This window comes from Rhamphochromis longiceps, linkage group LG5, assembly GCF_057381845.1.
Source record: "Rhamphochromis longiceps isolate RC_006_pf linkage group LG5, R_longiceps_female_GT1.1, whole genome shotgun sequence".
Lineage (NCBI taxonomy): Eukaryota > Metazoa > Chordata > Actinopteri > Cichliformes > Cichlidae > Rhamphochromis > Rhamphochromis longiceps.
The window spans coordinates 39281102-39308997 of NC_140561.1; the positions used below are offsets into that span (position 1 = coordinate 39281102).

A 27896-nucleotide genomic window follows, 5' to 3' on the forward strand; every position below is an offset into this window, starting at 1 on the left:
AAAAAAAAAAATCTTAACAGGCATGTCTGCTAATCAGAGTCATTAAACTGGACTTTGCATGTTTATGCCACTGGTGCAGTGTCACTGTGCAAATTGTTACTGATTTAACGTTATTAGATATATTTGTGGTTTTGTACTCTTTTACCTGAATCCTCATGCCATGAGACAAATGTTTTCAAAAACATCATCGTCATCATTTATTTATATAGCACTTTAAAAACACACCTGGTAGACCAAAGTGCTGTACAATACTAATATGCACATGGTAATAAAACCAGAAATAGCAATAAAAAAAATAAAAAAAAGTCAGTTACCCACAGAGTTAAAAGCCAGGGAATAAAAATAGGTTTTTAATAAAGACTTAAAACTGGCACTGATGTAGCCTGTCTAACATGGAGAGGAAGGTTATTCCAAAGCTTCGGCGCTGCAACAGAGAACGTTCGGTCTCCTCCAAGTTTCAGCCGTGACTTTGGGGCCGAAAGCAGCAACTGCTCAGCTGACCGAAGGGAACGAGTGGGGACGTGGGGCTTCAACAAGTCAGACAAATAAACAGGTGCCAGACCATTTAGAGGTTTAAAAACCAATAAAAGGACTTTAAAACGGGTCCTAAATTCATAATTCGTCACCTATGAGGTGTTTTCAGTTTTGCTCATCATTGAGTGTTTTTTAGGTCTTAATGTCTTAAACTTATACTTTCTTTTAAATTTTTATTCGTTTTGTTTCTTCCCCACATGCAGTGGGTTTTCAGGTGAAAGTAAAAAACTTGCAGTTCTTATGGGATTTGGGGAAAAAATAGACAAGAGAAAATAATTTTGTACCTTGGTCTGGATGTCAGCTGATTTAGCTTTATCTAAACTTTTACAGGTTCCACTGATTACAGTAGGTGCGAGTTACGAGCTGAGCTGCTGGTTCCTTTGTTGCCTCTCTTTTTGTTTGGTTTTCATGTTGCTGAGTAACTTTTGTTTCAAGTCTCCTGAAGCTCTCAGATTGAGATTTTTGATAACTGTGAAGGTGTTTTTCTTTATCATGATGTCTTGTGTGGACATAAAAACCTTTTTATATTTCAGATCATTATTATTATTATTATTATTATTATTATTATTATTATTATTATTTCTATTATTATCATCAATAAATATGTTTTGGTGGCATAAAAAACCAAAACGTGTTAAAAATGTGTTACTATCAAAACATTTCCCGACCTCAGGATAAGTGTGCATTTGACATACCTGTAGGAGAAATTTGATTTGCCTTCACTCTTCAGAACAAAGCACATAAAGAGCCTGCAAGGCTTTATTTGGTTAGGACATAAATGAGCGTCATTTGAACATGAATGATGATCAGAAATGGTTGGTTGGTTTTAGTTTACTGTAATTGGCAGTTTAGAAACATACAAACATATTTCTGGCAAAAAACACAAATTTCAAAAGAAGATGTGCTACACCTAAAGCTGTTTCTGTTTGGGTGGATCCAGAAGAAAACAATAATTAGATGAAGAAAGACTGATGAACCTCAGTCTTTAAAACAGAATAAAGCTAGTGATGTTGTTTTGGTGTTAATTATCAGAGTCAGGCTTTGGTGTATAACGCTGGTATCTTTTCAAGTACTTTCTGAATGTCTTGTCCTGTATGCCATAAACTGACGAGTCGAGCCAGAATGTGAACGAGCACTGAGATTGTGTAGCGAACAGTCAGCACTCATTTTGGGAACAACCTTGTCAAACCACTTAGTATCAAATCACAAATCAGCACCGTTGTTTACAGTGCACTCAGTTTCTCATCCACTCATCTTCTTTAGTTTTTTTTTAATTCACTGTGTTTATGCACTATTTACCTTCCCACTGTTGCCAGATTGCTTGCTCATAGGGGGTCATCTGATTGTTGGGGTTTTCCCTGTTTTTGCTGTATTGTAGGGTCTATACCAGGGGTTAAATTACCTCTTCAACATTTCTTGAAGTTCTCCAGAGGCCTGGTAATGAACTAATCATTTGATTCAGGTGTGTTGACCCAGCGTGAGATCTGAAACCTGCAGGACACGGCCCTCGAGGCCTGGAGTTGCCCACCCCTGCTGTAAAGGGACCAGTCATGTATAATCCCCCAACAAAGGCCAAGTCTGAAGCATGAATGCTCTTTGTCACAGTTTCTTAAAAATATATGAATCAGTCACAGCAATTTTCATTATCCTTAATTTATAAGATAAAAAGGCCAAGAAGAAGAGAAGAAAATGAAGCATATTCTGACCTAAGAGGACTTTATTTATTATTTATTACCAAAGCATGATGCACAGTAAACCCCAAACTAACCTCTGATCATTTAAGGCTGGTGGTGAGTATTTTCTGCTTTACTTTTAGTGTTTTCATTGCACATTAACATGGAATTTATACAAAATGTCTCATCATTTCTTGACTAATCCCAGTGGATATTTTCTTTTCATTGAATAATTATAAGCCCCCCCCCCCCCCCCGGAAAAAAGAAATACGCTTTATAAAATCAAGCAATAGATTTTATTTATTTATTTGCAGCATAAAAAACACAAATTAAGTTAATAATAAAGTTTTATACTGTTGCAGATGTAACATTAAGTGAGGCCTTTTTAGTAGTGGTGTTTTCTGGGTGGGTGATTCCTCTCTCACGGCAAACGAGGTACCTTCTCACATATTTCCTGAACGTCTGGTCTCGCAGTCCATAAACGATGGGACTTATAAACCGTGGTATGATCTGGACAATGACAAAGGCAGCAAATCGTATTTGACTTTCCCGGTTTGGGAATAAAAAAAACAAGCTCCGTTCAAAAATGTTCCTCAGATAATTCAGCATAAGTAGCAGCACCTGAAAACCATGAAGAAGAATAGTGTTTCTGGCTTTTTTGATGTCACCGGTTAGTCCCTTGGCTGCAAATATAATCCTAGCGTAGGTGTATATGAGTGTGAGCCAGACCACGACAAGACAAACAATGTGTGAAGCGTCCCTCTTGTTCTGGCTGTATGTGCTTCTGAACACGAAATCTCTAATGCATCTCACTTTAGAGTGAAAGAACTGCAGAGGCTCTGTAGCCAGGAGGATGAACAGGTCAGGGAGGATAGAGAGTGCACTGGCAGCCCAGATCAAACCAATCAGAATGTAGGTTTTCTTGACTGTACAGATCTGCCCGTGACGGAGAGGCATGCAGACGGCGATGTAACACTCGATAGCCATGCCAGCCAGATTTAATGGGGAGTTGTGGGTGACGATGATGGAAATGATCAGCAGGATGATGCAGTAAGGCACGAAGAAGATGCGCAGGGCGTAACTGATGATGAGGAGAAGAGTTGACAGGAAAAGCCACATCATGTCATTAATCACCAGGTGGATGAAGAGAATGTAACGAGGGTTTGAATGTAAGATCTGTAGAGTAAAAACAGTGAATCCACACATGTGAGGGAAACAGGGTCCTTTTAAAGCAATTTGATGTTTCTGCAAATGGGCAAGAAAAGATTTTCACTACATGGTACTGAAAGCAGACTCTACGGTTAGCAATAACTGACACAAAGTATTACAATAAGGATTTTTAACTATTCGAACTACTTAATATTGATTTAATCACATTTTCCTGAAATTTTACACCTTTAAAGAAAGCTTCCATGTTTTCCAGAAGCAGATGATTTTTATTTTATTTCAATAATTCGGAGTACAAGACTAGATTTAAAGGCATGCCTTGATGCATAAAAATACACTATTTGCAGAGATGCACACTGCATCAATATTTCCTAATGTCGTTTTTTACATAGAAAAATCTGAAAATGAATCACAGTGAGAGTGATAAACTACTCTTTTTTCATGTATCGCTTAAGATTCAGAGCAAAACCAGCACACCAAAAACATGAACGCATAAATATATAATACAAAATACTACTGTACATATGCAGTCAGGCAGCAAATACTGATCTTTATCCTTTTAAACAAAAAGAAGAACGAGCTTTGCCATTAGATTAAACTCAAAACAGGTAAAACTCTGCATCCGTTTCTTTAAGCAGAACAAAACAAAGTCAGAAAGGGTTTGCATTTAAGATCTGCCCTGTGCTGCAGTAATAATAATCACAATTTTTCATGATTTGTACAACAATGTACGAGTTTATACCTGATATTTTCTGAAGGTGTGGATCAGGGTGCCATTGATGTAATTAATGGTGATGCAGAGGGCTGCAGCTACTATGTAGTTGGTCAGGAGGGGATTCTCCTCATACGAGGTTAGAGTGGAAGAGAAATTGACTGAAGACAAATTCATGTCTGACACGACAAATCCTCCCAGTCTGAAATGACACACACACACACGCACGCACGCACGCACGCACGCACGCACGCACGCACACACACACACACACACACACAGAGATGGTGTTGGAGGTTACTGTGTGGCATTGAAAAGGCTCAAACATTCATGAGTAAAAGAGCTGTTACAGTACAGCGCATTGATCTGTGAAAGACATTCGATGTTTCAAACACAGCTTGAAACTTTATCAAATCACAACTGCTCACATGTTCTTTACTTTCTTTGTTAAAATCAAACCTCCACCAAACAAGTTACTACAGGAAACTACATTCATTACACTTCTTCACTTCAGTTCTAGCTGCAATAAAACTGCTAAGACAACACTTGTAATCTAAAAATCTAAAATTAAAACCCCAGAAAAAGTTAAAATTATATAACAAATATGGAAAATAGCAAAAAAGGATATCAAACAACAACACAGTAATTTATAGTCTGCAAAGTATTTCCAGTCCAGTAATGCAGTAACAGTACACACTAAATAAAGATTGTACTTACCCTCACAAACAACATGCTCTATTAGATTGTAGGGAGGAATTTATATAGATGCCAGTGTTTGCACGCCGGCCGCTCGCTTCCTCCACCTCGCCAAGAGGTTTGGAGTTAGATTGGATAATCCCAAATGATGTTATATGCAGTGATTGGTTGTTTAGTCTGTTTGGTTGCATCATTATTTTGCATATTTGCCCACTTCTGGTGCACAAAAAGTTCCAGGATGAAGAAAAAAATTCAACACAGAAGAAAAAACAAAAAACTGGAGCCACATCAAAAATGAGTTGATCCCCACAGACTCTCACTTCAACTTCCTGAAAGGACAGTTTTACAGTCTGCTTTAAAAAAAGGTTTCATTCCTGGTGTGGAGTTTCTCCCTTTATAAACACGGTATGTTGGGTGACAATATTTTCTTTTTCTCTTCATCATCTTCATCTTCATCCGCTTTATCTGAGGCCGGGTCGCGGGGGCAGCAGCCTAAGCAAAGAGGCCCAGACCTCCCTCTCCCCAGCCACCTCCTCCAGCTTATCCGGGGGAACACCAAGGCGTTCCCAGGCCAGCCGAGAGATATAATCTCTCCAGCGTGTCCTGGGTCTGCCACGGGGCCTCCTCCCGGTGGGACATGCCTGGAACACCTCACCCAGGAGGCGCCCAGGGGGCATCCTTGTCAGATGCCCGAACCACCTCAGCTGGCTCCTTTCGATGTGGAGCAGCAGCTGCTCTACTCTGAGCCCCTCCCGGATGGCCGAACTTCTCACCCTATCTCTAAGGGAGAGGCCAGCCACCCTTCGGAGGAAGCTCATTTCTGCCGCTTGTATCCGCGATCTCGTTCTTTCGGTCACTACCCACAGCTCGTGGCCATAAGTGAGGGTAGGGACGTAGATCGACCGGTAAATTGAGCTTTTACACTCAGCTCCCTCTTCACCACGACTGACCGGTGCAGCGTCTGCATCACTGCAGCTGCTGCCCCAATCCGTCTGTCGATCTCCGGCTCCCTTCTCCCATCACTCGCGAACAAGACCCCGAGATACTTGAACTCCTCCACTTGGGGCAGGAACTCATCCCCGACCCGGAGTGGGCACTCCACCCTTTTCCGGCTGAGAACCATGGCCTCAGATTTGGAGGTGCTGATCCTCATTCCCGCTGCTTCACACTCGGCTGCGAACCGTTCCAGTGCGAGCTGGAGGCCCTCACCCGATGAAGCCAACAGAACCACATCATCCCAAAAATCAGAGATGAGATTCTGAGGCCACCAAAGCGAAAGCCCTCCACCACTTGGCTGCGCCTAGAAATCCTGTCCATAAAAACACACCTGGTAGACCAAAGTGCTGTACAATACTAATATGCACATGGTAATAAAACCAGAAATAGCAATAAAAAAAAAGTCAGTTACCCACAGAGTTAAAAGCCAGGGAATAAAAATAGGTTTTTAATAAAGACTTAAAACTGGCACTGATGTAGCCTGTCTAATATGGAGAGGAAGGTTATTCCAAAGCATCGGCGCTGCAACAGAGAACGTTCGGTCTCCTCCAAGTTTCAGCCGAGACTTTGGGGCCGAAAGCAGCAACTGCTCAGCTGACCGAAAGGAACGAGTGGGGACGTGGGGCTTCAACAAGTCAGACAAATAAACAGGTGCCAGACCATTTAGAGGTTTAAAAACCAATAAAAGGACTTTAAAACGGGTCCTAAATTCACAACTCGTCACCTATGAGGTGTTGTCAGTTTTGCTCATCATTGAGTGTTTTTTAGGTCTTAATATCTTAAACTTATACTTTCTTTTAAATTCTTATTTGTTTTGTTTCTTCCCCACATGCAGTGGGTTTTTGTCAGGGCTCTGTGTGCGGGCAGGTGGAGATGAGGATCCAAATGCAGGACTCGGAAGACGGAATGCAACTCAAAAACCTCAGCTTTATTGCTGGCAAGAAAACAAAACATGAAGTGAGGCCTGAACACTGAGACCAAAAAACACACAGGCATAATCTGATGGTACGACGCGACACCGAGCATGGGAAAACACAGGGCTTTTATACACACAGGGTAGCAACGGGGGAATCGGCAACAGGAGGGAGACACAGCTGGGAGAGATCAGGGCTAACGAGACAGAGGGAACAAAGTTGCACACATTAACATAAGACAAAGACTTTCACAATAAAACAGGAAACATGAATCACAACTCAGAGACACGGACTCAACACAGAGAGACAGAAAATGACACATGGAACTGAACTATACATGAAACCACAATTCCTAAAACATGGATAACAGAAACATGAAACTCTAATAATACTAATCACAACCACAACAAGAGAACAAGAATCCATGATGCAAAATTAAACCAAAACATAATAAACTCAAAATATTGGGTCCAACGGACCCAGAACCGTGACAGTACCCCCCCTCTAAGGGCTGGCTCCCTACAGCCCTAAACAAAAAAGCACAAAGCACCAGGCCAGGGTGGGCGGAGGGGGCCAAGGACGGAAGCAGGACCAGACGAAGACGGAGCTGAAGCAGGACCAGGTGTGTATGAAAACACGGAGGCTGGACCAGGCGTGGATGAAGACACGGAACCTGACAGCAGCGGGACGGCTGCAGGCGGTGATGTGAATACTGCAGGCGATGATGGAGAAGTCACGGGGGATGAGTCAGCAGGTGACGGCTGAACAGACTTCCCCGGACCGTCAGCAAATGTGAGGATGTGCTGGCTGGGTCCTCCAGGACCCTCAGCTAACGAGGCGTCATGCTGGGTGGGCTCCTCGGACCCTCCAGCAGACGTGGCATGAGGCTGGACGGGCTTCTCAGGCCCTCCAGCTGACGAGGCAGGACGCTGGCTGGGTTCACCCAAACCCCCAGCTAACGAAACTCGAGGCTGGCTGGGTTCTCCCGAACCCCCAGCTGATGAAACTTGAGGCTGGACGGGCTCCTCGGGCCCTCCAGCTGGAGCAGATGCAGGACCAGAGGCAATTGGGACCACGGCTCCAAACACGCTCCTTCTGGCTTTCATCTATATAGGTTCTCCCAGTTCTGCAAGCTGTCATTCTCGTTTACATGCACCTCCCTCCCTTCCTCCCCTTTTCAATTCTGTAACTACTTCACTTCTATTTAGTACATGGGGATCTGCCAGGGCTGGGAGCTGCCGCCAGTCTCCTTCGAGACCTGCTGCCGCGGCTCAATTCAGGTCCAAGCCATTCACCTTTACCTACTAAAATGCTGTCAAATCTAAAATGAGGATGTGGACGTGACTTTATATAAATAACACTGAACTGAATTGAACTGAATCTGATAACATCTCTGGAGTGGGTAACACTCTTAGAGATCATTTCCTGTGAACTAAAAGTAATACGAACTGAGAAACTCCCATTTTTAGGTTGGTTAGATGCTGAAAGACCACGTCTTTCATGTGAACATGGAGGGGAAACTCTTGGTATGTTGAAATCTCTTTATATGTTTGTGAAGGTTCTCAGTCATCCAGGTCATCATAGTTTAAGGAGCTTGAAAAGAAAAGTGTCTGGATCTTTAAGTCGTTCACACACATGGCCCAGTACCTACTCTTTGACTTCCACTACCCTCTGGAACACAAACTTGGAGTAATCAGGACTTTTCCCTCTGGGACTGTGGCAGAAGGGAAAAAGGAGGAACACACACATGCAGGGAAAGCCCATCTATGTCCACTGTGAATGACTATCTTTGAAAAGAGGTGTGCCTTCCGACACCAACTCTCTGCCATCTACAATCCAATTTTGAGAATGGCCCAAATGCCTTAATGCCCACTCACATCCTGGGCCATTTGACCTCAGTAAGTCACTCGATAGAGTGGGGCTATGTTTCACAATAGGTTCACCTGAAACCTTGGCTGATTGTGACCCACACATGTTTTCAATCCTAGGCTCTTGGGATTTGGCAGAGGATCAATAGGGGGTTCAGGACCCTCTTAAGGAAACTCCCAATAGCCCTTAAAAATCTGGGCCTCTGGGATTGCTCTTAGAACTGAATACACTTCTTGGATGAAACGTCTTCAAGAAACTTACAGAAGTCTGGATGCTTTTCTTTCCAAGCTCCTTAAACTGTCCTTGTAGTCCAGGCCCAGGATGGACTATGGCAAAGACATAAATAATGAGGATCATTTGTACATGAATAATGAAAAATGGTTTTAAAAAGCCTCATCTACAGAAGACTGAAGATGGTTTTAGAAGAAGATGGCTTTAGTTGATCTCTAATAAGAAACAACACATTTACATAAGTACTATGACTCTGACAAGAAATAAAGCAGACTACAGATCATGCACTTCTCAAGAAAAGAATGTAATGGCACATTAAGGTAGGTGTCATTAGCATCAATCAACATGCTGCTATTTTTATGAGCACCACACTAATGCTGAAGAACTTTCCATTCTGTAAACCTTAGTGTTTTTACCTTAATGCATTAAGTCATTTAAAAATATAACTTGGAATGTATTAGTTAATTAAAGAGAAACTCTTAAACTCAGAAGAATGTATTTTGGATCTTATTTTATCAAGGAAAAAATCACTGCATTCAACTCGTTTAAATATAGATAATATGATAAATAACTGCACATAAGAAATGTCAGGAAAGACTCTGAAATAACGTTTTACCATTTTTAAGTCACCAAATATTGGCTTGAAAAATCCTGGCTGGGCTCTACTGACATCTGGTGGGTGCTTCAAATCAAATCACTTTTATTGTCACATCACATGTGCAGGTACATTGGTACAGCACATGTGAGTGAAATTCTTGTGTGCGAGCTTCACAAGCAACAGAGGTGTGCAGAATACAATAACATAAACAAGCAAAATACAAGAATGGCTACATCTGAAACTAATAAATATATTTACAATATATAATAGTATATGCATTTCTGGATGTATACTAAATGTTTTTCTACGTGTGTGTGTGTGTGTGTATACACATCTTTACAATTAAATAGAGTAAACAATAAAATAAAATATATAAAAATATACAGAGTTGAATATGTGCAAAACAAGTGGCATTTATATACAGTGTGTAGTGCATAATGTTGAAGTTCCAGTAGTGAAGCTGAGGTGTCTATGACGTGTTCAGCAGTCTGATGGCCTGATGGAAGAAGCTGTCTCTCAGTCTGCTGGTACGGGACCGGATGCTGCAGAACCTCCTTCCTGATGGAAGCAGTCTGAACAGTTTATGGCTGGGGTGACTGGAGTCCTTGATGATCCTCCCCGCTTTCCTCAGGCAGCGCTTCCTGTAGATGTCTTGGAGGGAGGGAAGCTCACCTCCAATTATCCGTTCAGAGCACCGCACTACTCGCTGGAGAGCTTTGCAGTTGTAGGCGGTGCTGTTGCCATACCAGGTGGTGATGCATCCAGTGAGGATGCTCTCAATGGCACAGTGATAGAAGGTCCTGAGGATGCGGGGGCTCATGCCAAATCTTTTCAGTCTCCTGAGAAAGAAGAAAAGATTTGGCATGAGCCCCCGCATCCTCAGGACCTTCTATCACTGTGCCATTGAGAGCATCCTCACTGGATGCATCACCACCTGGTATGGCAACAGCACCGCTGACTGTTTTAGAGCTCTTGGGTTCCTTCACATTGCTCCTAAAAATGTATATATTTAAAACAGTTTTCTGTATTATTTAGTCATACTTACTCTTTTTGCATTGGTTCTTTTGGTAATATCTACTTCTTATGTTGATGGCTTTTGTTTTGCCTTTTTGTGCAACATTTTCTTCCATCTTTATTAACTTTGCTTTCATTTTGTCCAGTTTTATTTCCGTCCATATTTTCAGCTCTCTGGTTGAATTCTTCAGTTTTTGTCTTTCCGAACACTAAAGTGTCTTATAAAATTGCCATATAGTGAAAGTTACTGTTCGACACATTCACTGTGACATTAGATTAGAAAGATATGCAAACAAAAACGGACAATAGAATAAGATAAACAAAGACTACTCAATCTCAGTATTTTAAATTAAAAGCGCTGTTGGCATTGTTTTTTAACTTTTGTTAACATTAGCCTTTGGTGAGTAGAACAGATATTTTCTCAGATATCTTCTGAATGCCTTGTCTCGTATCCCATAAACAAGTGGACTAACAAGTCGAGGCAGAACGTGAACGAATACTGAGACTGTGTAGCGAATAGTCAGTACTCCTTTTGGGAACAACTTTGTCAAACCATTCAGCAGCAAATCATACACGTAGGTGAGCATGCACAGCAGCAGCTGGAAGCCGTGCAGCAGTACAGTGTTTCTTGCTTTCCTGGCGTTTGCAGCAGCTGCCTGTGCAGCGAAAAGGATTCTGAAATATGTGTAGACAAGGGTGAGCCAAACAATAACCAGAAATACAATGTTGGATATAGTTCGCTTCTTTTCTAATTCAGGAAGTCTGAAAACAGTTTCTCTAAGGCAGAAAACTCTTGAATGAAAGAAATCTCTGGATTCTGTGGCCAGGATGGTGAATAAATCTGGCAGAATTGTAAGTGAACTTAGCATCCATATCACTGTGATCACAACGGTTACATTTTTGACTGTACAGATCTGTGAGTGCTGGAGAGGGAAGCATATGGCAACATGACACTCTACTGCCATCACAGCAAGGGTCATTGGAGTGTTAAGGCTGGAAATTATCGAAATCAACAATAAAATGATGCAAAATGGGACAGGAAGAGTGAAAATGATGTAACTGAGGACTTGAAGGAGGGTGAACATTATGAGCAGCAGGATATCAATGATTACCAGATGAATGTACAGGATGTAACGAGGATTTGTGTTGAAAACCTGAAGAGAAGGACAGGATAGTTACGACTTATAGGTACATTACAGATGATCACCTAAGAATATGCATGAAATAAATCACATTATACGATGTCCCACATACATCCCAAACGTATTGAATTCTACAAAATTAATATCAGGAATGAATAAAATACAGACCTCATGTTTTTTGAATGTGTGCACCAAGCTGCTGTTGATGTAGATGATGGAGACAGAGAGACCCACGGTAATCAGATTCTTGATGATGGCTGTGCTTAAGGAGTCCCGATACACCGCTGTTGTCGAATTCATACCAGCATTTGAACGGTTCTTGAGACGTCTGAAAAGTTTTCTAAAAACTGGACACTTTATTCATCAGCATTTCAGGTTCATATAACATAAAACATTAATATAGGAAAGCTTCAATACTGAAGGCTGATTATCTTGGAAACATTATTCTCAATAAGAAAAATAGCAAATAGAAGCCAGAAGAGTAAATAAATATACATATATGTATTCATTATATGCTTTTTTTTTTCTTGTAAGCCCAATCATAATGGTAATGATGATGATCCTTCTGTTATATGTTTAATTTTTATGCACAATGTCATTTTTTAACCTACCAATCTGTTGCCAAGGAAAGAAAAACAGCAAACAGTAAAACAACGGTTCGTAAGGCACACATATTATTTATACTGTAACACTTCATAACATTTAAAAAAACATCAAGTGAACACAATGATGAAAAAGATCGTTATTATGTGATATCGTTTTATCTCTTTACACACAAACAATTTAAGAACAGGCACTCACCTGGTTATGATCTCATACCACACAGGTCTGGTAAGTCAGGTAGATTGTCACTTCTAATATAGAGTACTGGTACTAGTCAGGTAATAGTGAAGGGGTCTGGTTGTGTGTGTGCATGTGCACGTGGTTTCATGAGAGCCTTCAGAGTGCGTGTGCCTTAGAGGACACCCAAAGCTCATTACGTTTCATAAGTCCTGATGCTTACACGCAGTACTGAACAAACCAATTTAGATAAATGAAATCTTAAATAAAATTCTACTACAGCTCTTTACAATCCACTTCTTTTGCCAGATACTTTTTTTCAGTTGTGACTGATGACCTAAGGAGGGTATAATGAAAGCAAACCTGAACTTTCAATCGTTTTCATGGCATGAGAGAGAAAATTTCAACAACACCATGGTGGTTGCTGGTTTACTTGTGATTCCTGGAGTATTTTAACCTCCACGGCATGCATTTTTAATTTCTCTTTGATATTTGGGCTGATTGGGGCCGGAGAAATGTAAAAACAAAGAATTACCAGCTTTATTTTTTTTTTACCTTATTTTTGTTTTTAAGAAAAAATCTGAGCCACATCTGAGGATATTCGTTTAAAATTTTGATAGAACAGTAGCAGTATAATGTCCTGGATATCAGGCCCTTGCAGAGCAAAATTGATTATTTTGGTCTAAATAACCCAAAATGTGATGTCCACATATGTGGACGGAGGTAGAAAGTAGAATGGGAGGCAGAGCCTTCAGCTTTCAGGCCCCTCTTCTGTGGAACCAGCTTCCAGTTGGGATTCAGGAGACAGAGACCCACTCCTGACGTTATTCATCAGCATGTCACTTCTCAGGGAATATATAACAGAGAAAACTTTAATACTGACATTGTTTGTCCTCTCATAAATATTATTATCACAAAACAATCTATGGCTTTTAAATCAATTTACAAATATAATTTTGATAATATGTTTATTACATAGTTTTGTCTTACATTGTAAAGCCTACCATAAACTAGTTTTCTCATTTTCTGGTGATTGATGATGACCATTATTTTAAATGCATCACACTTCTTATGGACCATGTCCATCCATCCTCTCATCCTATTCAGGGTCATGGGGCGTTGGAGCCTATCCCAGCTGTCTTCAGGGCAGGGTACACCCTGAACAGGCCACCAGTCTGTTACAGGGCTAACACGCAGAGACAGACAACACTCACATTAGTGCAAAAGGTTGCCCTATTTCCAATTTCGAATCAATTAACACTAAAACAGGGACACACAGGGAAAAATTTTTAAGTTCACACATATAACTCTCATTTCATAAGAGTAAATAGAAGAAGATCTAGACAATGTTCATTTGTAAACATGAAGTTATAACTGAAGTACCGTAATTGTCGGGCTATAAGCCGCTACTTTTTGCACAAGCTTTGAACCCTGCGGCTTTTAGTCAGGTGCGGCTTTTCTATAGATTGTCCATGATTTTTGTCATATCGTAAGACGATTTGTTTTGTTTGTTCCGCTGTTGTACGGCACTGCGTTGCCTGGCGGAAGGATCGGGGTTCAAGAGTGGTATGTTGGTCACATGTCCATCCGCCAGGCAACATAGTGCCGTACAAGTAGCGCGAAAAACAAACTTCAAAGTAGCGCTATGCGTTCAGCGGGAGTCGTGGATGATGAGCGGCGATAAACTTGCGAAAAGCCAGTTGTGCTCAACTCCACCGGTGGATTCTGACAGCGTGGAAAAGTGTGAAAACATCCACGATCACCAACGGATTTCGAAAGGGCTGGACTGCTGCATGATGAAGAGGAGGACACCGCCACAGCCCTTCAGAGGGTGTTCGACTCTGACACTGACACCGAGGATTTCTTTGGTTTTGAAAGTGACAACGAAGGAAAGAAGCTGAGAGTGGATGACGAAGCCATCCTGAGCCTGTTCGTTTCCGACACTGGAGAAGAGGACTTTGGTGGTTTTAGTGTGCAGGAAGATGGTGGTGAATGACTGACTTTTCTTCTTGTTAAAGCCGTATCACTGCACCTGAGCCTAAAAGGTAGTCTGAATCTATTTTTCTGGTGTGCTGTAGGTTACTGTTATGTACTACATTTGTTACTCATTTATGAAGCACAGCACATGTGCAAATATGTACCCATAACTTGTTTTTCAAAATATTAATAAAAGGGGTGTGTCTCCAAACAGCCATCTCTTTCCTGACAATTCCCTTTGTGCATATTCTCTTACATATGATAAGTCAACATTGAAACACCTGCGGCTTTTGGTCAGGTGCGGCTAATGTATGTACAAAACAGGATTTTCCCCTGATTTTAGCTTGTGCGGCTAATATTCAGGTGCGCTTTGTAGTCCGGGAAATACGGTAATATTTGATATACAGGCAAAATATTATATTATGAATTTATATGCAAGAAAACGCAGAAGAGGCACTCACGTGGTTACCGTCTCACATGTCAAACATCTGTCTAGCAGGTCAGCTACTAATACAGGGTAGTCAAGTAATAGCAAAGGCCTTTGTGTGTGTGAGAAAGTTTGGTGAGAGTGTGGTTTAGTGAAGGCCTCAAACTGTTGCCCCATTATGTGAGGTGTGACTCATGAACGCGTTTAGATAAAACTTAGCAACTTAACAAATTCACAAATGTGAATGAAAACATTTTAAATACTGCTTCAGCTCTTTACAATCCACTTTTTAGCGTTAGGGTTAAGGTTAGCATATTTTACTTGTGTTTACTAGTAAGATTTTTTTCTAATATTTAAATTTGTGATCGTGCTGGAGGTATTAAAGAGATTCTGTTGCAGTGGTTTGAATCCTATCTATCTCATAGAGTCCAATTTGTTCATGTATTTGCAGACTCCACTTCATACACTTAGGTTGATTATGGAGTTCCACAGGGTTCTCTGCTAGGACTAGTTCTGTTTACTTTATACATGTTTATTTTAGGCAATGTCATTACAGGGCGTAGCATCTATTTTCACTGCTATGCAGTTTATCTATGCATGAAGCCAGATAACGCACACCAATTGGTTAAACCTAAGGAATGGCTTAAAGACAAAATGACATGGATGGCCTCTCATTTTTTACTTCTAAATTCAGATGAAACTGGAGTTATTGTACTCAGGCCTAAAAATCTTGGAAATATGGTATCTAACCAGTAGGGGTGCAACGATACACAAAATTCACGGTTCGGTTCGGTTCGATACTTTGGTGTCACGATTCGATATTTTTTCGATACAAAAAAATGTTCATGCATTTTTAATTTGTCATTTATTAAAATTATAAATATATATTTTAACTCAAAAGTACAGTTTTTAAATTTAACCCTAACCCTTGTGCGTGTTTTTTATTTTGACAGCGAATGCGCACCTGCGGACCACTTATGTGCACCCCTGGTTATTTAGCTCGTCATATTGCAGCCACAGAAATTCTTTTGTCCATGAAACCATAAAGCTGCACTTTCTTTTTGCCTCATAGTCTGATTTGTCATAACTTCTCCGTTTTGTGGTAAGCTTTTCTTTGGCTGTCACTTCTTCACCCTGACCTGTCTTATTTGGCTCAGCAGAACTGAAATGCTTTTACACACTCACTCACATAAGCTCAGCGATTCTCTGCACGATCAACCTCTCACATGTTTAAGCTTGCTGCGGGAGATTTCACTTGTCATGTTTGCACAGTAAGCTAACGATTAATAAGACGATGTCAGAGGAATTGGTGCACAAATTATCATCACTCACAGATCAGTGCTGTCGCTCTCTATACACAGTTCGCACGATTGCAAAGTGAAAGCAAAAAAACAAGCGCAAATTCAAAGGCAACTTCAATATGTCACATATTGACAGTGGCTCACCGATGCCAATGACATAATTACCCAGCTACATTTCTGAAAGAATGCAAAAGCATTGACATATATTTTTCCTTCCTACAATAGCCCGACGGGCAGGGAAGAGATAGATTTTGGTAGCCCGACTGAAAAAATCGCTAGCTCCAGGACGTCGGGCTAGCGATATTGCAAGCCCTGTATCTGATTGAGGAATCACTCATCTTTGGAAAAGAGAGTTTATTACAGAGAAATGTCTCTTTCCAAAATAAAAGCTATACTATCCGCTTCTTCTGGGCTATATTCTCAGCAGCATAAGGAGAATCATGTGCTAACAGCTGTCTAAATGACTCGGCTAAAGTTAGTAGCATGCTTGCTTTTTTTTGTCTGCTTCCACTTGTCTTTGCACTAGGATGATGTCGGCGTAAATGTGCAGTCATATTCGTTGTGTTCCCGCTAGTGCTTTCAGGTTAATCTCGTTGAAATGACCTTAACGCCACAACACGGCAAATCTCCGTTAACGAGCTACCGCCGATCACTCCGTGCATGGGGCTAGACGGCCAACACGTTAACGAGCTAACTGTGCTAACACACTAGTTCACACCAATGTAATTGAGCATTGCATGGCACATTCAACATACTGTTTTACTTTAGTCCATGACTCGCTTACCTTCAGGGTCATACGTCACATAAAAACCAAAATAATTCCAAACGCCAGATCTGAATGACGTTCAATTTGCCTGTTGCAAGGAGAGCTTAACTTCTGTCTCGCTAACTTGCCCTGCGCTCTTCCTTCTGACGATGCTGTCTGTGTTGAGCGCTCAGTGGATCTGCGCTCGACAGTGCAGCCTAGGCGGAGTAGTCGAACACAGATTCACTGAGCGCTCAACACAGACAGCATCGTCAGAAGGAAAATTGATAAAATAAATTACAAATGTTGTATTGTTCGATACATATGCGTACCGAACCGAAAGCATTGTATTGAACGGTTCAATATCGATACGAATATCGTTGCACCCCTACTAACCAGATATCTACTCTGGATGGCATTACCTTGGTCTCCAGAGACACTGTGAGGAACTTTGGAGTCATTTTTGACCACGAAATGTCCTTCAATGCACATATTAAACAATGTGTACCGTCCCTTCCTGAGCCTGGTTCTGCTGGAGGTTTCTTCCTGTTGCTAGCTCATAGGGGGTCATATGATTTGTGGGGTTTGCTCTGTTGTCTTTTTATTATTGTAGAGCAGGGGTGTCAAACTCAAATACACAGTGGGCCAAAATTCAAAACTGGAACAAAGTCGCGGGCTAACTTTAATATTTATTGAAAAAAAAATCTTCCTCCAGATATAAGAATGAATCTTTTCTTATGGACTCAAATAAGTTTCGCTGGAAAACTGAATATGGAACAAGCAAAGCTTAATACTAAAAAATATAAATATTAGCTGTATAATACCAGTAGGCCAGCTCTAATAGTAATTCGGTATGGCTTCACGGGCCAAATGTAATTAGGCTGCGGGCCAAATTTGGCCCACGGGCCAGAGTTTGACACCTATGTTGTAGAGTGTTTACATTAGAATTCAAAGCACCTTGAGGCAAAATTGAATTGAATTAAATGCACGCAAAAGGGGGCAAACTATTTTTCACACCACTGCAATTATCAGTTAACATAAGGGTCATTCCATTTCAAATCATCAAATTTTCAGAACAATTTCTGCACAATCATTTCTGATGGGTTTAAAAAAATTACATTCAAAATTTTGGACATATGCAATATCCATCCATCCATCCATCCATCCATCCATCTTCATCCGCTTTATCCGGGACCGGGTTGCGGGGGCAGCAGCCTAAGCAAAGAGGCCCAGACCTCCCTCTCCCCAGCCACCTCCTCCAGCTTATCCGGGGGAATACCAAGGCGTTCCCAGGCCAGCCGAGAGATATAATCTCTCCGGCGTGTCCTGGGTCTGCCCCGGGGCCTCCTCCCGGTGGGACATGCCTGGAACACCTCACCCAGGAGGCGCCCAGGGGGCATCCTTGTCAGATGCCCGAACCACCTCAGCTGGCTCCTTTCGATGTGGAGCAGCAACTGCTCTACTCTGAGCCCCTCCCGGATGGCCGAACTTCTCAGCCTATCTCTAAGGGAGAGGCCAGCCACCCATCGGAGGAAGCTCATTTCTGCCGCTTGTATCCGCGATCTCGTTCTTTCGGTCACTACCCACAGCTCGTGGCCATAGGTGAGGGTAGGGACGTAGATCGACCGGTAAATTGAGAGCTTCGCTTTTACACTCAGCTCCCTCTTCACCACGACGGACCGGTGCAGCGTCCGCATTACTGCAGCTGCAGCCCCAATCCGTCTGTCGATCTCCGGCTCCCTTCTCCCATCACTCACGAACAAGACCCCAAGATACTTGAACTCCTCCACTTGGGGCAGGAACTCATCCCCGACCCGGAGTGGGCACTCCACCCTTTTCCGGCTGAGAACCATGGCCTCAGATTTGGAGGTGCTGATCCTCATTCCAGCTGCTTCACACTCGGCTGAGAACCGTTCCAGTGCGAGCTGGAGGCCCTCACCCGATGAAGCCAACAGAACCACATCATCTGCAAAAATCAGAGATGAGATTCTGAGGCCACCAAAGCGAAAGCCCTCCGCCACTTGGCTGCGCCTAGAAATTCTGTCCATAAAAATTATGAACAGAACCGGAGACAAAGGGCAGCCCTGGCGGAGCCCATCACCCACTGGGAACGAGTCTGACTTATTGGCGGCAATGCGAACCAAGCTCTTGCAACGGTTGTATAGGGATCGAATGGCCCGTAGCAATGGGCCAGACACCCCATATTCCCGCAACACCTCCCACAGGACACCCCGAGGGACACGGTCGAATGCCTTCTCCAAGTCCACAAAACACATGTAGACTGGTTGGGCAAACTCCCATGCACCCTCAAGTATCCTGGAGAGGATAAAGAGCTGGTCCAGTATTCCGCGACCAGGACGAAAACCGCATTGTTCCTCCTGTATCCGAGGTTCAACTAACGGACGAACTCTCCTTTCCAGCACCCTGGCATAGACATATGCAATATTTGCTATGAAACTATAGCTTCATACTTAAAATATTTTTAAAGATATATGTTCTTGAATATAATCTTTAGTCAACACACTTGCAGCATGTTATGTTTTTCACTTGGGAATCTGAGATCATGTTTGAACAGTATTATATCAAAATCTATTAAAGACTAGTGATGGGATTTCCGGCTCTTTTTAGAGAACCGGCTCTTTCAGCTCGGCTCACTAAAAAGAGCCAGCTCATATATATAAACACCCAGCACGCCCCTGCGGGCGGTTTATCCTTCAAGCTCGGGTCCTCTACCAGAGGCCTGGGAGCTTGAGGGTCACACAGTATCTTAGCTTTTCCCAGGACTGCGCTCTTCTGGACAGAGATCTCCGATGTTATTCCCGGGATCTGCTGGAGCCACTCGCCTAGCTTGGGAGTCACCGCACCTAGTGCTCCGATTACCACGGGGACCACCGTTACCTTCACCCTCCACATCCTCTCGAGCTCTTCTCTGAGCCCTTGGTATTTCTCCAGCTTCTCGTTCTCCTTCTTCCTGATATTGCTGTCATTCGGAACCGCTACATCGATCACTACGTCCGTCTTCTTCTGTTTGTCTACCACCACTATGTCCGGTTGGTTAGCCACCACCATTTTGTCCGTCTGTATCTGGAAGTCCCACAGGATCTTAGCTCGGTCATTCTCCACCACCCTTGGGGGCATCTCCCATTTTGACCTCGGGACTTCCAGGTTATACTCGGCACAGATGTTCCTGTACACTATGCCGGCCACTTGGTTATGGTGTTCCATGTATGCCTTGCCTGCTAGCATCTTGCACCCTGCTGTTATGTGCTGGATTGTCTCTGGGGCATCTTTACACAACCTGCACCTGGGGTCTTGCCTGGTGTGATAGACCCCAGCCTCTATGGATCTTGTACTCAGAGCTTGTTCTTGTGCTGCCATGATTAGTGCCTCTGTGTTGTCTTTCAGTCCAGTCTGGTAGTTCAATCCCCTCAGTTCTGACTACCTTCCCTCTCTTTGTTACCATCCGACTACACTTCTCCAATCCGAACGACATTCCAATGTCATTGCTGTATAGCCTGGTAGTGTGGATCAGTGAATCGATGTCTCGTTCACTCTTGGCATACAGCTTGATGTCAGCCACCTCCTGTACATGGATGACAACTGCTCCGTTCCGTAGTCGGTATCCGTAGCCAGTCTTGTTAATGATCTCACTGAGGGGGTTCAGGCCTATACAGAACAGCAGTGGGGACAGAGCATCTCCTTGGTAGATCCCGCACTTGATGGTGACTTGTGCTATGGGCTTGGAGTTGGCCTCTAGTGTTGTACGCCACATCCCCATTGAGTTCCTGATGAAGGCTCTTAGGGTCCCATTGATCTTGTACAATTCTAAGCATTCCAGTATCCAGCTGTGGGGCATTGAGTCATAGGCCTTCTTGTAATCAATCCAGGCAGTGCACAGGTTGGTCAGTCTGGTCTTGCAGTCTCGGCTGACTGTTCTGTCTACCAGTAGCTGGTGCTTTGCGCCTCTGGTATTCTTGCCAATTCCTTTCTGTGTCCCGCTCATGTATTGACCCATGTGCCTGTTCATCTTAGCCGATATGATGCCTGACAGGAGCTTCCATGTAGTACTGAGGCAGGTTATTGGTCGGTAGTCGGAGGGGACCGGTCCCTTCTTGGGGTCCTTGGGGATCAGGACCGTCTAGACGCTGCCAGACGCTCATGGGGTGCAGTCAGCTTCTTTAGCCAGTAGGCGTGAACCATGTCTGGCCCTGGTGCTGTCCAACTCTTCATACTGGAGACCCTTTCTTGGATATCTGCCACTGTGATGGTTACTGGACCCTGTTCAGGGAGGTCGCTGTGGTCTGCCCTCAGATCCACTAGCCACTGAGCATTGCCGTTATGGGTTGCGTCCTTCTCCCATATGCTCTTCCAGTATTGCTCCGTCTCCAGCCTTGGTGGTGCTGTTCTCTTATTATTATTATTGTTCCCTTGCCACTGAGAGTACACCTTTGCTGGTTCTGTGGAGAACAGCTGGTTTATTCTACTGCCTTCTATCTCTCCTGTACCTCCTCAAGTGGCTGGCCAAGGCTGTGAGTCTTTGCTTGGCAGTTTCCAAGGCCTCAGGTATGGACAGCTTGCTGTATTTCTTAGGCACCTTATTCGTCACACCTTTCTGCAACTCCGTTAGTTGGCTAACCTCCCTCTGTGCTACTTTGATCTTGCCCTCTAGCCTCCTTCTCCATGGAGGGTACTGCTCCTTGTGGCTGTTCAACTTGTAGCCAAGCATCTCACTGATCACTGCTGCCGTATTGTAGATCAGCTTGTTAGTGTCGGTAATCGTGGTTGTAGGTATTGTCCGTAGCGCTGCATTAGCATCATCTAGCAGACCTTCTGAGGGTACTTCTCCTAATCTTGGTAACCGGCTACGGGGGATCCAGGTTTCAAGCTTGGCCATGATCCTATTTTTCAGGTCAGTTCCTCTCACACTCAACGATCCTTCTCCTATCGCACTTGGGGCTATGTACCCAATCTCGGGTGGGGGTGATGATATCTCCCCCCTGACCTGGCGTCCTGACTCCTCCTTGCCGTAGCATTTGTGTTGTACCTCGTCAATCTCTAGCTGTGAGAGCAGTCCCTTCTTTCGAATGTTGGAACACTGAGCTACTAGTTGTTTCGCTGTGATTGTGGATGTTGGGTATCGAAGAATCCATAGGTCACTCATCCTATTCATGTAGCCCCTTCCGCCGGGGTTACTTGCGTAGTAGCATTCAAACAACACCCTGTTTTCGTCTCTTGCCCACCGATGCCTTCTTGTTCCAGTAGCCCACTTTTCGTCAGGGTGCCCTGGTTCCTCAACACCTGACGCGGACCTTGTTGATCCGGGCGACGTCCGAGCCGGCATGCCTTCATATTTATCTGTCTTGCTCATGTCTGCGGTAGGCTTGCTTAGCATAGGGGGTCTAGCCTTAGGACCCTTACTGGATACAGACTCCCCAGGCAGGAATCGAACTTGCGATCCTGTGTTCCAAAGGCGTGTAGTCTAACCACTACGCTGGATAGCGATATATATATATATATATATATATATATATATATATATATATATATATATATATATATATATATATATATATATATATATATATTAGAGATGGACCGATCCGATATTACGTATCGGTATCGGTCCAATACTGACCTAAATTACTGGATCGGATATCGGAGAAAAATAAAAAATGTAATCCAATCCATTAAATATCACGAAAGCACCTCACAAAACTTGCAACACGCCGTAACTCACCTCAGAACGTTAGCACGTCGGAGCAGTATGCATCACGTGATAGAGCGGCTGTGGCATGCGGGACCTGTCGGTGGTCTGGATAGCATTTGGAGCTTCGCTAGCAACCCGGCATTTCATCTCCGACAAAGTTATCCCCGAGAGAAGTAAAGCAAGTGTGTAAGTCCATCTCTGAATGTTTGTAAAGCATTCCTGCGTTAAGCTTAACAAGCGATATATGGAGCGACTGCCTCTTCTGGCTGCTACTTCAATCATGAAACTGCTTAATGATCAGATGATCGGCTTTTCTGTCGTGAGTCCGTGTCTCTTGTTTGCTTTTGGCCCACTTTGCACCAGAAAGAGGAAACCAGCGGCTGAACAACAGCAGCACGTTTAAGCTTGATCAGCTGTTATTAGAATGTATTTAATATTTCTTTCTACTCCAGGATCTTTTTCTATGTAGCTGACAGCTGGTAACTGTGCAGGGGCGGATCTAGCAAAGTTTAGCCAGGGGGGCCGATAGGGCATTAACAGGGAAAAGGGGGCACAAAGACATACTTTTCTTTCTTATTCTCATTTAAAATGTCTAGCTTTTAATAAATAATTATCCGAATCTTACACCCAAAGTTTTAATTTGATGTAAAATGAATAGAAGTCAATTACTGTATATAGTAACTATTAAGTCTAATATATATACCCTAGTAAGCTATAGTACTTTTTCCTTTGGGAAGGTACCATCTGTGCAGTCTGCAATTTTGTTGAAGAAAGATGTTGAATCTATTTAATATTTCTTGAAAAATAATTGATTTCTGTGCATTTTTTTTTCACACTGTATCAAATTAAGGTTGATTACGTTGATTAAGCATCATGAGGTGGAGTGTGAGGGGTGGTTCCCTATTTTTTATTTATTTATTTTTGTTGTTGCTGGGAGTTGGAACTAGGGCTGCTCGATTATAGCAAAAATGATAATCACGATTATTTTCACTGAAATTGAGATCTCGATTATTTGACGATATTTATTTAACCCTTTAAGACCTACTATAGAACCAAGTCCGCCAGAGCTTATATTATATTTTTACATGTTGTAGTGCCATTTGTGGGAGCATTTCAAGTTGCTATACAACTGTTATAGCCCATATTTTAATAATATGTATGCATTAAGTCCATAGTAACTACATTAATTGCAAAAAAGTGCAATAAACTACAAGAAAATTGAAAATCGTTTTTTTTTTTTTACATATATTTCTACTTGGAGAAATTTAAGAGGCTTATCCCTCAAAACTTTAAATACAAAAAAGTTGCAAAAAATAGTTTACAACAACAGGAAACTTATTGTGAGTGTCTTCATAGTTTTATTTTGGATATACACCAATTTTTATATACTGCAGGAAAAACGAAAAAACAATCCTATGAGGCAAATTTGCAAAGAAAACAGCAGGTGCATCAAAATAAAATATTTCCAGCAGTGCAATTTGAGTTCTAAGCATCCCAGAAACTATTCAGAAAAGTCAAACATGACCAGTATAGGTTTTTAAGGCCTACAAGTAAAAAACTACATTTCCGCAAAAATGACATCACTTCTGGTTTCGGCCAGGAAATGGCGGACATGTGATAGTTCGCGCTGACGACTTTTTCAATGTGGGAAGTGTTATGAACAGCTGATCGGATCGGCAAAGCCTGTTTCTGGAATATTATGTTTTTGTTCCTGCAAGCGCTTTTTATGCAATTTTTGCAAAGCTTTATGTGGAAGGAAACCGTGACCGAGGACAAGCTGATGGCATAAGATGTAAGTACAACTCCTCTGGTTTCATATGCAAACAAATTATTGCGCTAGCTTACGCGGTTCAGGTTCTACAGGGATTTAAAAATAGTTACACAAAACGGAGCATGCTGCTCTGACCGGATTTAAAGGGTTAACAATGACTTTTAAAAATAATATAAAATAGTGTGCAACACCACTGAAGTTTTTTTTTTTACCTGTCTTTTCAGTCACTCTCCTCTCCAAATAACTTCTGCTTAGCTTTCCGAGCTTCCCTCGGGTCCTCTTAATCAGCGGTCTCCAACCTTTTTTGCGCCACGGACGGTTTATGCCCAACAATATTTTCACGGACCGGCCTTTAACGTGTCGCGGATAAATGAGGGAGGGGCTAATAATCGGCTCAGTCATTTTTAATGATCGTTGAAAGCCCAGATTGTAATCGTGATTAAAATTCGATTAATTGAGCAGCCCTAGTTGGAACCCTATTAGTTAGGTTGCTTAATATTTACGCTAAGTACTCTTTAAAATACCAGATTAGGGAGGATGGTGTAGGTTTAAGTTTATTAGATTGATCAGTATTGCTGAACTATGAAATATTTTTCTTTTGCATATAGGTATAACAGAATAGCTTTAGTGTAGTTGTTGTTTTAAACTTGAGTATGAACTTATACAAAATGCAGCAAGATATTTAAAAAAAAACAGTTTTGTTGATTAAAAAACACTATATCGGATTCATATCGGTATCGGCAGATATCCAAATTTATGATATCGGTATCGGACATAAAAAAGTGGTATCGTGCCATCTCTAATATATATACCACTCATACCACTCATATATATTCACTCATATATATTCAAATGATTTTAAAAAAAAAGTTCATTTACCTGTTACCACCACACACCAAATCCGGTCGTTGGTACTTGCTGGCTTGTGTAACCACTAGGTAACAAAAGCTCAACACTTCGCCTGCATCCTGGAGCACTTCTGTTGTGTTTTGTACGTGTTTTGGAGTTTTTACATGTTTTGGAGTTTTTACATGTTTTGGAGTTTTTACATGTTTTGGAGTTTGTACGTGCTTTGTCTCTAGGGGCCACCGTAAATCTACTTTTATTTATTCTCTCCACATAAAATGTAATAAATAAATCATATATTACAAAAACCAACTAGTTGTTTCGCCGTCATTGTGGATGTTGGATATCGAAGAATCCATAGGTCCCGCATCCTATTCATGTAGCCCCTTCCGCCGGGGTTACTTGCGTAGTAGCATTCCAACAACGCCCTGTTTTCATCTCTTGCCCACCGATGCCTTCTTGTTCCAGTAGCCCACTTTTCGTCAGGGTGCCCTGGTTCCTCAACACCTGGCGCGGTACCTTGTTGATCCGGGCGACGTCCGAGCCGGCATGCCTTCATATTTATCTGTCTTGCTCATGTCTGCGGTAGGCTTGCTTAGCATAGGGGGTCTAGCCTTAGGACCCTTACTGGATACAGACGCCCCAGGCAGGAATCGAACTTGCGATCCGGTCGTTGGTACTTGCTGGCTTGTGTAGCCACTAGGTAACAAAAGCTCAACACTTCGCCTGCATCCTGGAGCACTTCTGTTGTGTTTTGTACATGTTTTGGAGTTTGTACGTGCTTTGTCTCTAGGGTCCACCTTAAATCTACTTTTATTTATTCTCTCCACATAAAATGTAATAAATAAATCATATATTACAAAAACCAACTATTCGCAGTTCAACTTTTAGCTATTTAAATTTTCAGCTTTTTCCTTTTAAACAAATTTTAAGTAAAACAACACAAAACACTGCAAACCACAACACAATTACATATAAATGAAAATATGAAAACAAAAAGAAGATGCACATTCTCTGTCATATGGGCCTGCATGAATAAACTGCTATACCATTTTTCAATTTAGCACAGTAATTCTTTATGGAAAAACGGACTGTCAATGAAGTAGCATGTTACTTTGGAACATATTACACTAAACACTGAGCACCTAAAATGAATCCAATAACACCAAATTCTGAAAACTCATGAAAATATGTTTTTATTTGCTGTAGGTTAGGTTACTGCAGTTTTCTCCTTTGTGATACAAACAGGAAGTTACAGTATTTCTGCCTACAGCTTCAAAATGCAGAGACTAACAGAACACTGTTTCACTGTGAATGAGAGTTTAGAAAGATCAAAAAAATTGTAAGTCAGGATGATATGAGAAACATAAAGTGAATTTCACTACTCCCATTACTTCTACTTAGTCTGTATCTAAAAGTAAATGGTAATAAAATTAAGAGAAATTGATAAATGTGTAACGTCAACAATGTCTTGTCTGGGTTACCTGTGTACAAAAGCATTAGCATTTTTTTGTATGAAACAAGTATTTTTTCAGGTACTTTCTGAACATCTTATCTCGTATCCCATAAACAACTGGACTGATGATTCGAGGCAGAACATGTATTAGTATTGAGACTGTGTAGCGGATAGTCAGGACTCCTTTTGGAAACAAGGATGTCAAACCATTCAGCAGCAAATCATACACGTAGTTGAGCATGCACAGCAGCAGCTGGAAGCCGTGCAGCAGTACAGTGTTTCTTGCTTTCCTGGCGTTTGCAGCAGCTGCCTGTGCAGCGAAAAGGATTCTGAAATATGTGTAGACAAGGATGAGCCAAACAATAACCAGAAATACAGTGTTGGATATATCTCTCTTCTTTTCTAGCTCAGGAGGTCTGAAGGTTGTTTTCAAAAGGCAGAAGACTCTTGAATGAAAGAAATCTCTGGATTCTGTGGCCAAGATGGTGAATAAATCTGGGAGAATTGAAAGTGAACTTAGCATCCATATCACTGTGATCACAACGGTTACATTTTTGACTGTACAGATCTGTGAGTGCTGGAGAGGGAAGCATATGGCAACATAACACTCTACTGCCATCACAGCGAGGGTCATTGGAGTGTTAAGGCTGGAAATGACGGCAATCACTAGCAAAATAATACAGAAGGGCACGTGAAGAGTGAAAATGGCGTAACTGAGAACTTGAAGGAGGGTGAACATTATGAGCAGGAGGATATCATTGATTACCAGATGAATGTACAGGATGTAACGAGGATTTGTGTTGAAAACCTGAAGAGAAGGACAGGATTTAGAACATGAAAGGTGAATTATCCCACTAAACATTGAACGGTGGATAAAAAACAACTGCTTCAGTGACCAAACTAGGACGTCCAAAAATATCATTTAAAACACGTCACTCCAACGTCTCTTTGCGCGATGGAATGTTCACCGTGCAGAATATATCACATTCTGTCGTCTAGTATCTAGTTCTAAATGGATGTAATAAATAGATGCAAAATTTATGAGCAGGATACAGACCTCATGTTTTTTGAATGTGTGCAGCAAGGTGCCGTTGACATAGATGATGGCGATACAGAGGACCACAGTTATCACATTCTTGACAATAGCTATGTTTAACGGGTCCCGATACGTAACTGTTGTCAAATTCATGGCAGCATTTGAAAGGTTCATGAGTTGGCCAAAAAACCTGTAGACATCATTGATTGTTATGGCAGGTTGTAACACAGACGGTGTTAACTTTAAAAACACGGCAAAGTTTTGATATCTATGAGCATTCCTTATCTGATCAATAATAATCTTA

General features: G+C 42.0%; 3 protein-coding genes across 3 annotated transcripts; all 3 read right to left on the reverse strand.

The window, feature by feature from the left end:
- Window positions 1-2555: 2555 nt before the first annotated feature.
- LOC146670617 (odorant receptor 131-2-like) lies at window positions 2556-4263 on the reverse strand. Its single transcript, XM_085408081.1, has 2 exons — window positions 4117-4263; window positions 2556-3383 (listed from the first exon to the last, which is right to left on the reverse strand). Exons 1-2 carry the CDS (start codon window positions 4261-4263, stop codon window positions 2556-2558), a joined length of 975 nt encoding a protein of 324 aa, XP_085264207.1.
- Window positions 4264-10778: 6515 nt separating this feature from the next.
- LOC146670618 (odorant receptor 131-2-like) lies at window positions 10779-11846 on the reverse strand. Its single transcript, XM_085408082.1, has 2 exons — window positions 11715-11846; window positions 10779-11558 (listed from the first exon to the last, which is right to left on the reverse strand). Exons 1-2 carry the CDS (start codon window positions 11844-11846, stop codon window positions 10779-10781), a joined length of 912 nt encoding a protein of 303 aa, XP_085264208.1.
- Window positions 11847-13576: 1730 nt separating this feature from the next.
- LOC146670619 (odorant receptor 131-2-like) lies at window positions 13577-27766 on the reverse strand. Its single transcript, XM_085408083.1, has 4 exons — window positions 27614-27766; window positions 26622-27364; window positions 19538-20074; window positions 13577-13586 (listed from the first exon to the last, which is right to left on the reverse strand). Exons 1-4 carry the CDS (start codon window positions 27764-27766, stop codon window positions 13577-13579), a joined length of 1443 nt encoding a protein of 480 aa, XP_085264209.1.
- Window positions 27767-27896: the final 130 nt, after the last annotated feature.